The 15,169-nt window shown below is 33.6% G+C and overlaps 1 protein-coding gene across 4 annotated transcripts in view; it reads right to left on the bottom strand.

Moving 5' to 3' along the window:
* Positions 1-1,439: 1,439 nt before the first annotated feature.
* Positions 1,440-15,169, bottom strand: part of LOC110029502 (DNA gyrase subunit A, chloroplastic/mitochondrial) — a 110,482-nt gene continuing 96,752 nt past the window's right edge. For 2 of the 4 annotated variants that reach the window (XM_020731823.1, XM_020731826.1), the window contains 8 exons: positions 12,728-12,809; positions 12,461-12,625; positions 12,253-12,354; positions 4,897-5,033; positions 4,516-4,639; positions 2,661-2,715; positions 2,463-2,562; positions 1,440-1,751 (listed from right to left, as the gene is read on the bottom strand). In XM_020731823.1, coding sequence (XP_020587482.1) covers positions 1,655-1,751; positions 2,463-2,562; positions 2,661-2,715; positions 4,516-4,639; positions 4,897-5,033; positions 12,253-12,354; positions 12,461-12,625; positions 12,728-12,809 — 862 coding nt within the window. In that variant the 3' untranslated portion in view covers positions 1,440-1,654. The remainder of the gene's footprint in view (positions 1,752-2,462; positions 2,563-2,660; positions 2,716-4,515; positions 4,640-4,896; positions 5,034-12,252; positions 12,355-12,460; positions 12,626-12,727; positions 12,810-15,169) is intronic. The other 2 variants (XM_020731825.1, XM_020731824.1) reach the window with 2 other exon arrangements.

The raw sequence follows: 15,169 nt of genomic DNA, 5'->3' as shown, positions 1-15,169 counted from the left end.
GTATGATGATGCAAATGCAAGCTTTATTAAAGTATGTGATAAATTAATATTGTAATCACCATAATATTAGGTCATCCCAAATTGTTAATGTTAATCAGCATAATTTTATTGGTGTTGTAGCTATTACATGAATTATGGATTGGAAACAAAGTGAAAAATCCTAGTGTTACATTCAAACACTCATCCTATCAAAAAAAAAAAAAAAAAAAAAAAAAAACAAACAATAATAATAATAATAATCATCATTATTATAATGATAATAAAACACTATTGCATATGTTTTGTAAGCTTGTAAAGATCAACTATAACCATCCTTAAGTGTTACAACTTCCCACCAGTGCGTCAAAAAATAGAGTTCCTAGTCGTCAATTAAAGTTCAACTTCAGTGATTTTTTTCATTCTTCAAATTGTGGAGCCAATAAAAATCACTTACATGTGGAATTGACCTTTTGTGAAATTTTTTGAAAAGCTCATGCTTTCTAAAAAAGTACAAGTTATCCTCTCAATGGTTGCTTGCCAATGTAAGAACCATGTTGGGGGCTAGTAGTGTAAGAGTCTGGTCGAGCTGTCCCTTGATTGGAGAATGATTAATTTTATTAAGTTTGAGCTCAGGTTCGAACTTAAGCTAATGAGTTCGAGCCGGTTCGTGAGTCTGTTTATTATAAATGAGAGAAAAAGATAATAATTTAAGCTAGAATTATAATAAAATACCAATTAAAATGAACAACTCAAAGAAAGATAATAAGAAATCACCTAAGATACAATACTAAATATTAGTTTTTAGACATTTTTAATACCTTAAAGATAAATTCTTAAAATTTTATACATTTAAACGATATTTTATATCAATCTTTTTAAACTAGTTAGCTTGAGCTTGACTTGTTAGCTCGTCGAGCTCAGTTCACGAGCCACTTATCGAGCCGAGCTCAAGCCGGCTCACAAGTCGGCTTGACTCCTTTACGCCCTACCGGGGGCTTCAATGTTGAATTATGATGCCATGAATTGGATCTATATTGATGCAATTTGGATAAACGTATAACCGTTTAATCTTATACGGTTAAATGAATGTTCTAAAAATTTTGCCAGCAAAACTTTGCACTTTGTGCATATTTCCGAATTCTTTGATATTAAATACACTAGTTTTAAATTTGATTACAGAATAAATGCATAGAAAGTGAACAGCCTTTTAATTTACTGATATTTTGCATCAGCAGACAGGATTATCACTTGGCAAAATTCTGTGGGGAATTATTTTCTCAATTTTCATTTTAGGAAAATTAAATAAAAATAAAAATCACTTTCGACATGCAGCCCTAATATTTATCTTTAATTACAATGCTACATTTTATTGTGGAAAAGTAATTTCTGCTATGGTTCTACCAATAAATAGTTAGTATATGATATCATAATAAAATAAGCACTCTTAAGAAACTTTTCGCTTGCCAAAATGGATTTCTTCTGATTAAATTGCTCGCTAAGATTACAATGACCATTTGTTGACAAAACTGCTCCTGCCTGAATCTGAAACAGTTTTTAAGGTTGGCGCTATGGCTAAAACTTAACATAAATCTAGCAAAAGCTAACCATTCTGCACCAAAATATCAATTCCTGCATAACAATGCAGCCAAAAATTGTACCTATTCAGCTTTACACTTCAATCTTCTAGCTCAGCTTCCTCTGGTGCTGATGCTGAAATTAGTGAAGCAGACTTGATCTTTCCAGCATGTTCCAATCTCATGAGAATAACACCCCTAATATCAATTTAGTTGTCAAAAACATATTTCATGAAAGAGTAGATAGCAATGAAGCAAATCTGATAATTCCTAATCAGATTTGACACCAAAAAGCATAATTACTTTGGAAGAAAGAGGAATAAAAAACAACATTTTTAACTGAAAATAACTGATGGATATTACTTTCAAAAATAGGAATAAAAACAAATGAGGGACAATTCGAGAACTTCAATCTACTTTCCCTAATTTTAAAGAAGTGATTAACATGCATGAACAGTAGTTCATTATTATAAGGCATTATTGTATGAATAGATTTCCTCCTTTCAGGGTACCAGGTTTGTTGATAGAAGCTTTGGTGCATCTTATAGTTCGCCAAAAATGTTTAGTCCGCTAAAAAACAATACTCAAAATATCATCAGCAAATTGAAACATTTTGCAAAGAAATCATGCGAAAGTATGTTACGCTTAATATTATCTGCAGTATACGTCACAAGTGCCCGCACTATAGGAAAAAAATTGGCCATGTATCGCACCCCTTCCAAAGCAAATTCAAGGTCTAAAAAACCCATCCCTTCTCTAACATATTTCTAGTCTTTCAGGACTCCGAAAATCTTATATTTCAAAAAAAATCTCCAAGTTTTTAGAAAACACTTGGAGGATACAAGACCAAAAAAGTTACTTCCAAATTAAACAAAAGTAAAATTACATGTAACTCTTGAGACCAGTTACCTAGCATAGCGTGATTGGATAGAAATATCCCTAACTTTAATTCTGTTAACAGTTCCACTTTGACTAACGAGAACAACCTGTTCATCACTTTCCCCATCTTCTGCAGGTAGAGCGTTAGAAGTGCTTAAAGAGCATGCAAAAGTCAAAAGCGGAAGCTTATTTAACAAGAGATTAGCACAGTATTGCAGGCTATGGTACCTTCCAACGAATATCCAACAACAAACATTGCAGCTAGCCGATCATCCGTTTGAAGCTGATTTCATAAAATTATGGAAATGTATAATAGAGTTAAGATAGAGCAGCAATCAAATTTAACTTGCAAGTTCATATGTGCAAGGAAAACATTTAGAATTTGTAAAAAAAACAAAATTACTAAAATATTGAATGACGTTAAAGCTGGATAACAGTTGGACTAGAATGACAGATGATATTTCTAGAAGGAACAAATTTAGCAAGAAATTTGGGGAAAAAGGACTAGAAAATTGAATACCCATAGGTTTTTTTGGTTGCTTGTAAATAGGAAACTAGTTCTAGAAAAAAAGATCATTATGTTTCTCCTTATTTTGAATGCAAACAATGAAATCATCACTTTTGAGGGAGTTTTGAGAATTTTTGTAAAGTTTGAATTAAAATATAAGTGCCTAACTACATCCAACTAGAGGATGGATTTAACAAAATACATTATTGCTTTAAATAAACCCTGAAAGAGTTTTTTCTCAAGTTTATGCAAGTTTAGGAAGTTGTTGTACCTTCAAAATTTACATGCATAGAAGAGCTATATATAGAAGTATCATAAATATTAGCATTCCTGTTACAAAACATGCATTCTATATATATAAGTATCATAAATATTAGCATTCCCGTTACAAAACATGTATTCTAAGAGGTGCCAGACTGCCGCCACAAATGACGAGCACACATGTTGCAGTGCTACAGATTGTCCAGCTAGTGTATAAAGAGCAACATGACACTTCAAACTTAGCCAAGTTATAAATGAGCCTAGACAATCAAGCATAAGATGCTAATTCGCACCTATAATTGGATTAAGCCTTACAGGCATATAAAACATAAAACAGAAACAGAAAATTTTGCTATGCAAGGCACTGAACTACACTTGGACATATTTAAGCTTCACAATACTTAGGCTGGCCTTCAATAACATCCAAATATTGATGAAAGTTTCAAATTATTTATGACAGAATCGGCAAAACTTGGCCACAAAATATGTCGCTGCTCTTCAAAATATACTAGACTTCAAATCAGATGTTTCTAAAGAGGACCATCAGGGTACCTCTCGCCTGACAAATGGCTCGTGTTTTGTTGCTATATAATTGGCCTTAATGGTGTATTTAATTTTAAGGTTTTTATCTCGCAATCTTCTACATTTTTTTCGCTTGTATTCTTCTCATTGAATGAAAATAATTTCTTTTGCTTTAAAAAATATTAATAAAAGTTAATGCAAAGCTGCATTCTCAGAGCTAACACAAGCTCAAAAGAAATAAAAAACAATTCAATAGGACAAAATATTCTGTCTGTCGTCTGCAGGTACAGATGTGGGGCGATAGCTCGACATACACTTCATTCATAGATGAGGTGGCTGCCAACCATGCCAAGCTGTCGCTCGGCCATTGATCGTACGCACATATGGACGACTGGATGCAATATTTTCTACTTCAATAAGCGGTTCTAAATAATCATGGATCCAATTGATCTCAATTCAAAGGTCACATACCAACTTACACAAAATAAAAAACTAGATTATTCATTGTTTGCGAATATAATTGGAATCTAACATTTATTTTTTATTTAAATCTTTTTTTGATTGCATTTGTTGCAATAGAACCCTGCTGCCCCCGAAATTATGTATGTTAGGAAAGGTAAGTCAAAAAAATGAACAAAGATATTGCCAAGTTAATACATAACCAAAAAATGCTTGAAGAGGTGCATAGTTTGGCCACTTTCTACACTATCAATTTATCAATAACATAAAGTTTCTACATTGAAGTGGGACTAAATATAATATGAATTATATATGCTTAAAAGTAAATTGTACCTTATAGCCAATCAAGCCGACTGATCTAAATCTTGACAGGCGAAATCCACTTAGAGGTACCCGCTTCCCATGGCCACTTTCTGACAAAAATAACAGCCAGGGAGGACTAGTATCTCTACCCCTGCTAAAAAATAAGGAGAAATTCCATTGCAGCAGGATAAGTGTCGCATATGCTGTTCTCGGTGATCTCATATAGCAAGTGTTGTACAATTGATAAAAGCAAACTATAAATTATCATAGTAAACCTTGCAACTTGCACATAGCATCATGCCAGATGTAAATGCATTCTTGGAAGGTATTATTTTTCAGCAAAGAGAATCCAAAAAAGAAACTCTTAATAAATTAGACGAAGAATATATGAACAGTGTCATAAAAAATCACCTGATACAAGGAACATCTGAATCTCTTGGAAAATCTTTCCTCATCCCAGAAGGTATGATGTCCATGGATGCTACCTGGTCCCCTTCTTTTAATCTCATGGAATTTACACCCCTTGTTTTCCTCCCAAGAACACGAAGCTGGTTCGGATATTATAATATCATTACATAGTAGATAAACAATCAGCAAAATTTTTAGGTATTACAAAACAAAAGATTTTAACAAATTTGATTATTGTTCTTTTATTAAGTTTATGCATTAGTTTTTCCAATTCAAAGAAAATTCAGAAAATCAGCTTTCAAGAAATAAGAATTACTTTTACCGATGTAACATGCCAAATTTAAACAACAATAAGAAACTTTTATCCTAGTGAGGTCGCGAAACTTTTATCCTACTAAGTGAGGTCGCCTACATGAATCTTTTTTCTCCATTGTGTCCTATTGAGTGTCATACTTTCATTTAATTCTAATAAATTAATATCATTTTTTTACAACAAGCACAAGTTTTTTAAGGTCTATGTCTAACTTTCTGAACAAAAGTCAAATCTTAAAATCTACTTTCCCAACTGGGTCATCAGATGGACGACATTTAATATGACCAAATCATCTACGACAACTCTCTCTGATTGTGTCTAGCATTGGAGCTACTCCAACCCTTTCACAAATATATTTGTTTCGCATTTTTTCTCTGAGTGTAAAGCCACTCATCCAACTTAGCATGCTCATCTTAGAACACTTAATTTATGCTTCTCTTTTACATGCTAACTTTTTGCGTCACAAGAGATTGTAGGTCTCACCATCATCTTATAATTTTCCTTTAAATTTTAAGCGGTACTTTTCTATCACACAATAGGCACAATGCAATCCTCCACTTCAGCCACCCAACTTGAATTCTACTAATAACATCCCCATCTATATCACCATCACTTTGAACAATAGCTCTGATGACTCAAATTGGAAGGATGCAAGTTCTATCATATCTCAAGTCTAAAACTCAAGTAAGTCAAGAAGGCCGGACTCAACAAGCACAAATATGACCAAGTCACTAACAACTTTACTCACTCAACAAGTCATAAAATGGTCATGGTGAAGGAGCATGCTCTTATTACTCAACAAGCCATAACAACGACCATAGTATGAGAGCCTCTACCTTACAAGTTTGATGAAAGGAATTGTCTAACTCTCAAATCCATCCAATTTGACGAGTTCAAGAATTCCATCACTAATTGTTACAACCCCGCCAAAAAATCTACTACTATTAAAATTACATTCAATGAATTCAATTTTAGATCTACTCAAACGAAAATCTTTAGGTTCTAAAGTTGACCTCCATAATTCATGTTTTTTCTGAACTCTCTCTAGTCTTATCCATCAAAAAGATATCCTCAGTGAAGAGCATACACCAAGGTACATCCTCCTACAAATGTCTAGTAAGAATATCCATAACTAAAGCACAATGATGTGGGCCTAAAGCCGATCCTTGATGCAATCCAACTAAACTAGGAAAATACTTGATCAATCCTACTTATGTTCAAACACAAGTAACAACTCTAGTAGGCATATATTTAATGATTTGAATATAAACAATATTAATGATTATCTAAGTAGAACTCTCCAAAGTTCTCTTGAAACATTATCATATGCTTTTTCTAAATCAACAAAAAACATATTTAGAACCTACTTACTCTTTATGTACTTTTCCATCAAACCTCTCAATAAATATATAGCTTCCATAGTAGACTTGGCCGACAGGATTCTAATAATTTTGAGAATTTTTGTATCACGTTGTAACCTATGTTCAATTACTCTCCCATAAAATTTATGTATGACACATTAAGTTGATTCCTCTATAATTTACAGTCTTATGCATCTCTTTTATTATTAAAAATATGAACCAATAGACACTTTCTCCATTCATCAGACATATTTTTAGTTTTTAAAAAAATATTAAAAAATTTATTAAGCCAAAAAATTCACTCTCCTAAATATTTTCACACTTCTATTACAATATCATTGAGTTATATTGCCAAATATAAAAGTAGAATGAATTTATTGCAAACATGCTAAATGATAAAAGATATATTTCATCCAAAAGTACAGGATAGTAAGTAGTCAAATTAAGGAAAAGTTAAATAAGTTTATTAATTGGAGATATGATTCTCATAATTGAAATATTTTCCTTTGTATTTACATTATTCGCCTACTTACAGGCACTTCGCCTACTTACAGGCACTTCTATAAGTTAACATATGCACAACTAATTTTCCCCTCTTCAACATGATATTAATATGATTCAACACACAAATCAACATGATTTTCTACCAAAATTAGGCAAACACATATTTCATTAAAAATAACATCAAATACTCAACTCGAATGCAAAAGATTAACACCTACAATTCGAGAGGTAGGCGATCTCTCCCAATTGCTACAATTGGAAAGGTAGGAACATCTCCCAAACTTTAACCTTAAGGCTCTCAGACAATATTCTCATGCATACCCCCTAACCCTAAAAATATTAGCCATATTTATACTAAATAATAATAATTAACAAAAATTTAAATTTCCTTTAGGCTAATAAAAGAAAAAAATGCCCTTAGGGGCATAGTTCAGCGAAACAATACTCCCCTCTAAAAAAAAACACCTTGTCCTCAAAGTAGATAAAAAAAAAAACTACTGCTGAATAAAGCTCACCTACCTCCTCTTTACATGCTATGAGAACCTGTAATATGTCCGATCCTCGTAACAGGGGTCATGGGGCAAACTTTTCATCACACATAAAACATAACTCATTTACTTCTCCCAAATTTGTCTCTGTAAGGCGCTTGAAGTTAACCCCTAAACGAACTCAAATATTCTTCGTCCGTCACGACCACACCCGAGGCTTGGAATTAACCAAGACGGGAACAGACAATCGGACGGTGGAAATTAAATCTTTTATATTCGTCTACAATTTAATAAATGAAATATTCACTAATCAAATTAGATTAAAACAATATATTTAAAATTATATTGTTACTGGTTGTTCGTGTATTCTATAAAAATTTTTCCTTTTATCGCTCATCTTTTAATCAATTAATTAACCTGAAAAATTAATTTAAAATAAAAATGAGCTAAACAAGCCAATGAATACTTATATTCCTAAACTATAATAATACAAGAAAAAAGAATAATACGTATGTCAGTTAAGCTTCTTTACTAAATCAATATAAACATTTAAAATACTATTGAAAGAGTTTATATCATTATCATAACAATATCATTTCATACATATACAATCGTCACATGAGCACCGTCTAAAAATTTGTAACGCTTAAGGTACCTCAATATCAATATCCTTTCTCATATACGTGCACGAGTATATTAATGCTCTCTCAATAGTATAATCAAGAGGTGACTCCATACTCAGTTATGCATATACAAGCAATCTATATAAATCATATTATTCATAATTTCATATCACTTAATTATAATGCATTAATTATTTCATATTATGAGATTATAAGCAGTCGCATCGAAGAGACAGATAAAATTTAATAATAGAAAAAACAATTGCATTAATCAAGCATAATTAACAACTCATAAAATTGGTTTAAAAGAGATATCAAAATGGTGCTATAATTTAAGAATAGTACTCGCCTCAAAGTTGTATGACTTGTTTTAAACACGTTTAATCTTAGCCTCCAATAGTTAGCTGTCTACAATAACGTAAAAATATAATCTTAAGCATATTCTTAATTATGCTTCATTAATCTCTTAGTTATTTAACTTTAATTGTTGATTAGATGCTTTATTTTAGGTATTCCTGTTACTAAAATTTGACTATCAAAACTTCAACTAAATCAACATTTACGGTTTTATTCAATATCCAATAAATGTCCACTCAAAAAAGTAATTGTAAACATTATTTTCATATTTGAAATAAATCTTTCATAATAATAATAATAATAATAATAATAATATTGTTATTATTATTATTATTATTATTATTATATCACTAAAATAATTTAAAAAAACTACGCTTACCACTTATGTCGATCTCCCTCGTCTCTTCCTCAAACCAGGCTAGGGCTCGACAGCCTCCCCGCGACAGAAGTAAAATCGCAGGACTCCTCTTCTTACTCGCATGCAAGAGACCAGCTTGACGCTTCCTCCTTTGGCTTCAACTCCCTTCTTCCTTGCTTCTCCTTCGCACAATGAAGCTCGACGATTCCTTCAATCGAATTCCAAGTGCATGCACTTCTCCTTCGTAGATCTCGGTTCGACCCAGAGAAGCGCACAGAGAGACCTCTTCTTCAACCGCAATTCAACTTGACATCACAAGTGATCGACGCTGCCTTCTCCTTCCTCAGTCGTGGCTCAACCCACAGCAGTACAAGAAGCCGATCTCCTCCCTCCGACCTTCCTTCGCAAGAGTTCGACACAACAAAGATGTAGCACGTGAGGCTCCTTCGATCGAACCTGCACGCGACTTTAGCTCTCCTGGTAAGTTTTTGACTCTCCTGTCTATTTAAATGTGCACTCATCTCCTAGACTTCTGACCCCTTGCTTCCTCTCCCTCTGTTTGGCTGCCCGACCTTTCATTTCTTCTCTAATTCCTCATTTTCTCTCTCCTGGGGTACAGAAATGATAACGTTACATCACCTTTGGCTCCTCCCCTTGAAATGACACCATATGGGTCCTCAGTGCCATAGTCATCGAGTTACTCTTGTGTAATTCTCCCAAGGTGTTGCTTCTATCGGCCTTTCCACCTGGTTCTTGTACTCCACCATCTGGAGTAGCTCCATCGTCTCCCCCAATCTCCGCGGTCTCAAAAGTCAGAATGTTGCACTTATTTCAGATTTTAGACCCTTCATGAAATTTACCTCCAGTACTACAAAAATCTCCTCAACCATTCCGACAGTAACTTGAGTCTCTCTATACTCCATGAGAAACCCTTCTTGAGTCAATACAAAGAATTGTTCGTGTAAGTCACCTTCCCGAATGACTTAGAAATGTTCCAACAAACAATCCTTAAATTCTTTCCATGAACAGATCAAATATGAAACCTCCCTCCACTGAAACCACACTAGAATTTTCCCCTCCAAACATAACTCTGCGGCCATGAGCTCCTCCTTCCCATTTAGCTTATTCACCAGGTGTTTTACCTCTCAAAGATCGACATCTTCAACTTCCTAACCCTAGCAACTTCATCCCAACTTCCTCTCCCTCTGTTGTTTTCCCCATGTGTCAAGGGAAAAATTTTCTCTTTCAAACATAGCCTTACCTCATCTCGACTTCTCTTCTTTCTTCCTCATGCTCCTCAATACCCCTTGTATAACTCCTTCTCCATGTTTAAGCCCAACCGCCTCCTTTGGAAATCTCTAATCCACTTTCCATCAGAACCCTAAGAGGAGGTTCTTAAAGGTTCCTCCTCATGTCCCTTTTGTTTGATCTCTTTCCCTTTTGATTTAACTAATGAAACTCCGATCAACCTTTGGTTAAGTTTTGCAAACAGAAGGCAGGGACTTGGATTGCATTTCAATAGGACTCCTTATCATCTCGTCCAAGCGCTCGAATCGGTTTTCAATGGATGAAAACCTTTTGTCGATAGTTGCAAACCTTCCTCTATCCTGGATTTAAGTTGGCTCACCTCTTCCTCTGATTTCTTCTCCAAATTATCTACTTTCTTGGCAATCATTAATCCCCAGAAAGTTTTCGATCACAAAAGATTGAGACCTCTATACATTGAAATGCCATTGGTGATTTTGAGATAGTCTAAACCACGTTTTTATCACAAGATATTAAGCCACCCACGATCCAATTTGATTTGAGGCCTACTCTCGTTGAACACCCAATTCAGAGCTGAAGAAAGATGAGAATTTATGGTCCCTGTTCATTGCGTCCTCAGGCAGCCTTCTCAGTTGGCTCTAATCCTGACCGTATCGTGATATATAGTCACGAAGGAAATCAAAATCTCGTGTTGCTTCCCCACTACCTCCAACCGTGATGCTAGCACTTATCACGTCGATCCACCCCATACTACGTTGTGATCCCGTCATCTCTTCACATATCGCTAAAATCGTTGCAAGTTAGGTCACGAAGGGTGGCTGATATATGTTGTGATCTCGTCGGTCTTCCCAACAAGCTCCAATAGTGTGATGTATAGAGGGGTTGGATCACATCTATACACGCCGATCCCACCGTTGGCTTTTAACTTAGGTCAACTAGCGTTTGAATCCCAAGCCGATCTCGAAGTTGTCTTCCCAGATTGCTCAAATAGCGATTGTTTCAAAAGGCTAGGTCACGAACAAATCTCGTTGCGAGCTTGTAGTTGATCTCCCAGAAATCTATAGCTTTGATAACACTTAAGACATGATTCTCCATATAAATTAGAGCAAACACATATTTTATTGCAATAAAATCAAACACTCAACTCGAATACAAAAAATAAATACCTACAATTCGAGAGGTGGGCGATCTCTACCGATTCCTACAATTCGAGAGAAAGAAAATCTCTCCCAAACTCTAAGCATAACTCACAGACAATAATCTCATGCATGCCCCCTACCCTAAACATATTAACCCGAATTATACTATACAATAATTAATAACAAAAGACTAAATTACCCTTAGATTAATAAATAACAATTTCCCTTAGGCGGGCGTAACAAATATCAAAGACCATAGTATGACTAGCTTTCATCTCATCCCCTTTCTCCCGTTTAAATCAACCCTTGCCCAGCAAGCCCATATTCACACACTTGTTTCCCCACCTGACTAAGATGTCCCTTCTCACACTTTGCCCAACCCCTTGACATGGTTTCTCCTCTCTCATTTAATCTAACTGCAACTGTTGCCCCATCACAAACCGCCCTTTGTCCTTTGTGTCGACTCCAAAAGGGATGATACGCAGTCCCTCACCATTCCTCTTGATTGAGATGGAATCTTCAGTATGAAGTGGTTAATAGACATTAAACCTTAGCCTGCTGCGCAAAACCAATTTCAAAGTGACATCCAGAAAGTTGCCAATTCTCCAACCATCTTTAATAACAAAATTTATGTCAACAATTAAACTCTTACAATGGAGAATTAACACTTTCAGTGAGTTCCCATTTTGCCAGAATTTCCACTGTCTTCAGCTTAAGTCTTGCAAAACACAAGTTATTCTTTAAATAAGGAAAGCAAAATTATAAAAAGAGAAAAATCAATCATTGCCTAAAAAAACATCGTGCAAACCACAGATATTTAAAGAGAAATATCACAAGATTAGGAAAAGATTTTCAATACAGAACTTGTATATCTTGCAACTGTGGAATTTGTACCACATGCTAATTTTTGCATCAGCTGTACCCAAATCCTTCCTCATATGAAACCTTACCAGATTACAGGAAGAAATGGTGACCATCCCGCTTTGTGAAGCAATTGCAACAAGATCATCATCTACACAGTGACGAACCCATTTGAGCTCATCACCAGGCATCTGTCATGTTAAAAAAGATAAATAGGCATAAGCTGCATTTCAGGGCAATAATTCCAATTCTATAAATAAACAATGAGAAAACAGAGAAGGCCAAAATGGGATGAACCAGTTGGATTGCAATTATCCCTGTTGCTCTGATTGAAGAAAAAAGATTCAGCGAAATTTTCTTGATATAGCCTTTCACAGTCAGCATAAGTAGGTATTGATCTTCAGCAAATTCACTAACAGGTATTATAGATGTTATTCTTTCTCCCTCAGTCAAAGATAGTAGCTGGCCAACACAAAAAAAAATTAATATGGTGAACTTGGTGTAGGAAAAGCTTTATAGTAGAGAATGATAACAGTTTTAAGAGCATATTCCACTATAAGGCACCTGCACCAAAGGTGTTCCAGCAGCAGTCCTTGTGCACTCTGGGATCCTGTAGGCAGGTGCTGAATAAACAATCCCTTGATCACTGCAACATAACGCATACTCATTAATGCTCATTGATTCTCAACTCCAGCTAAAGAAGTAATAGCTATCTTTTGATGCTCTCAAGGTAACTCCATTCTCTCTCTTTCAAAAGTCAAAAGGAACTTCATCAAATCTCATATTTCAAAAAATTTCCCATCCCCATTCTCTATAGTGCAAGTGGCACTGTCGTGGCCCGTATAAGATAGCAAGGAAATTCAGTACATTGTCTTGTAGACATCTTATATGCAATTTTGTGTTTGGCATGTACGAATTGGGCAAAGATGAGCGAATGTTGAGATTGATTAGACAGACAGCGAATTGCAATTGTAACAAAAATATTTCTACTTCATACCTATTGCAATTGAGTTGTATCTTTTTTTTTGTTTTCATAGATTATTTCAACATGCAAAATCCATGTTATAAATTGTTCTAAACATTAAAATATTCTTAAATTAGCCATGTATTATTCATGTGAGGATGCACTACTTCAGAGCATTCTTAACGTCTATATGATCATTTCCTCATCCTTTAATTGTTTTTCAAAATGTGTGAGCTCCAAAATTCATCTCAACCTCTCCCGTTAGATTTGTTCCAAGTCAAATTTTAAAAGGAAAAAGAACTTTTTGATAAGACACTACCCGAAAATTTCACTTGCATTTTGTGAGGACTTTAAAATTTGGTTCCAAGTTTCTAATTGAGTAAACCATTGTGATTGATTGCTTCTCCCACAGATAAGAGAGAACTTTCGATTAAAGCTAGTGATTAGATACAAAATGTTAAGCATTTAGCAGCAAAAATTCACCACCTTTAGGTTACAATAGATAGCAAGGGAATGATGATAAACCCAATCAAGATCCCATGATTTTTATAATCCCGAGTAGTAATGGGTCATAGTTTACTTAGTCAGAGGAGGTCGATGACCGAATATGACAAAAAATCCATGTTTAGCATCAATGAATTGAACCATCTAATTAAACTTTATAGACTTAGGGTGGATGTTTATCTAAATATGTAATTTTGAGTTAACCTTAGCTAAAAAATTTAAGCCTTGTTAAGCACATCCTATAATTAACAAACCAAGAGGCGATAAGCACTTAAGGAATATTCGTGCTTTATTCAGTTGTAATATAATGATGATATTTTGCTATGAATCCCCCTAATTAAAAGACTCGGTTTAACACCTTGTTTAAAATTGCACAATATGAGGCACACCTTAATGTTTTTTACAAAAAAAAAAGAAAAAAAAAGATTGGGCTGTCAAAAAAGCTCATTGTTCGCAAACAATTCTTGTTTGGCTTGCCAGGGAACTCGTGTTCGATTCGTTTGCTCAAACGAGACAAACATGAACAATTTTTTTTCGTTCGAGTGTAAACGAACCAAACACGAATAATTTTTCATTCGGTTTATAAATGAACCAAACATGAATAGTCATGTGTTCAATCATGTTCGATTCATTATTGTTCGAGATATAATATAATTTAAAATAATTATATATATAAATATAATCATATTTTAAAAAATTAAATCCTATAAATAATAATATAAACTAAATTTTTAATAATAATATATTAATATTAGTTGTATAAATATTATATATTTATATAACACATTATATAATTAATAAATAATGATTTATTACTTAATTATTTTATAATAATGATTTATAGTTTTTTAAGAATTTGAATTTGAAACTTTAAAAGTATATTTCATTTTTAATTTGTTTTTAACAATTTCTAACAATATAGTTGAGGAAATAATATCTTTTTAATAGAGAATTTTTTTTTTGTAATTTGAGAATTAATAATCAAATTTATTATCATTTTAACAATTCAAGCAATTCAAATAATATAAACAAATTTAAAAGATTTTGAACAATTCAAAAAATTCGAATATTTCAAACATTTCGAATTGATTTTAAACAAATTGAACCGAACACGAATAATAACTTCATGGACAACTTCGAACACGAGCATATCTCAAACAAACTTAATTTCAAACGAACCAAACACGAACAGGAGCTCTGTTTGTTCGTGTTCGATTCGTTTACACCTAATATCTAAGGGTGAGATGAAAGCCTCACCCATGCTGAGAAACACACCTCACTTACAAAATGCCTCAAAATTTTTAAGCCAACCATTTTTGTTAGACAAAACTAAAAGTAATATCAGTATACCTCATCTATTAACCTTTACACCTCACACTAAATAATTAGAAATAAAAGTAAAATGTATTAAAAAAAAGTTATGTTGAAATTCTAATTATCAACACAGTTATTTAGTTTAAGTAATATTTTTATTGATGATTATTCATTAAAAAAATAGAAAATCAGTAGTATTGAATATATATATATATATATATATA

Source organism: Phalaenopsis equestris, unplaced genomic scaffold (genome assembly GCF_001263595.1).
Source record: "Phalaenopsis equestris unplaced genomic scaffold, ASM126359v1 Scaffold000580, whole genome shotgun sequence".
Taxonomy (NCBI): Eukaryota; Viridiplantae; Streptophyta; class Magnoliopsida; order Asparagales; family Orchidaceae; genus Phalaenopsis; species Phalaenopsis equestris.
This window is presented reverse-complemented; position numbering and strand designations above follow the sequence as displayed.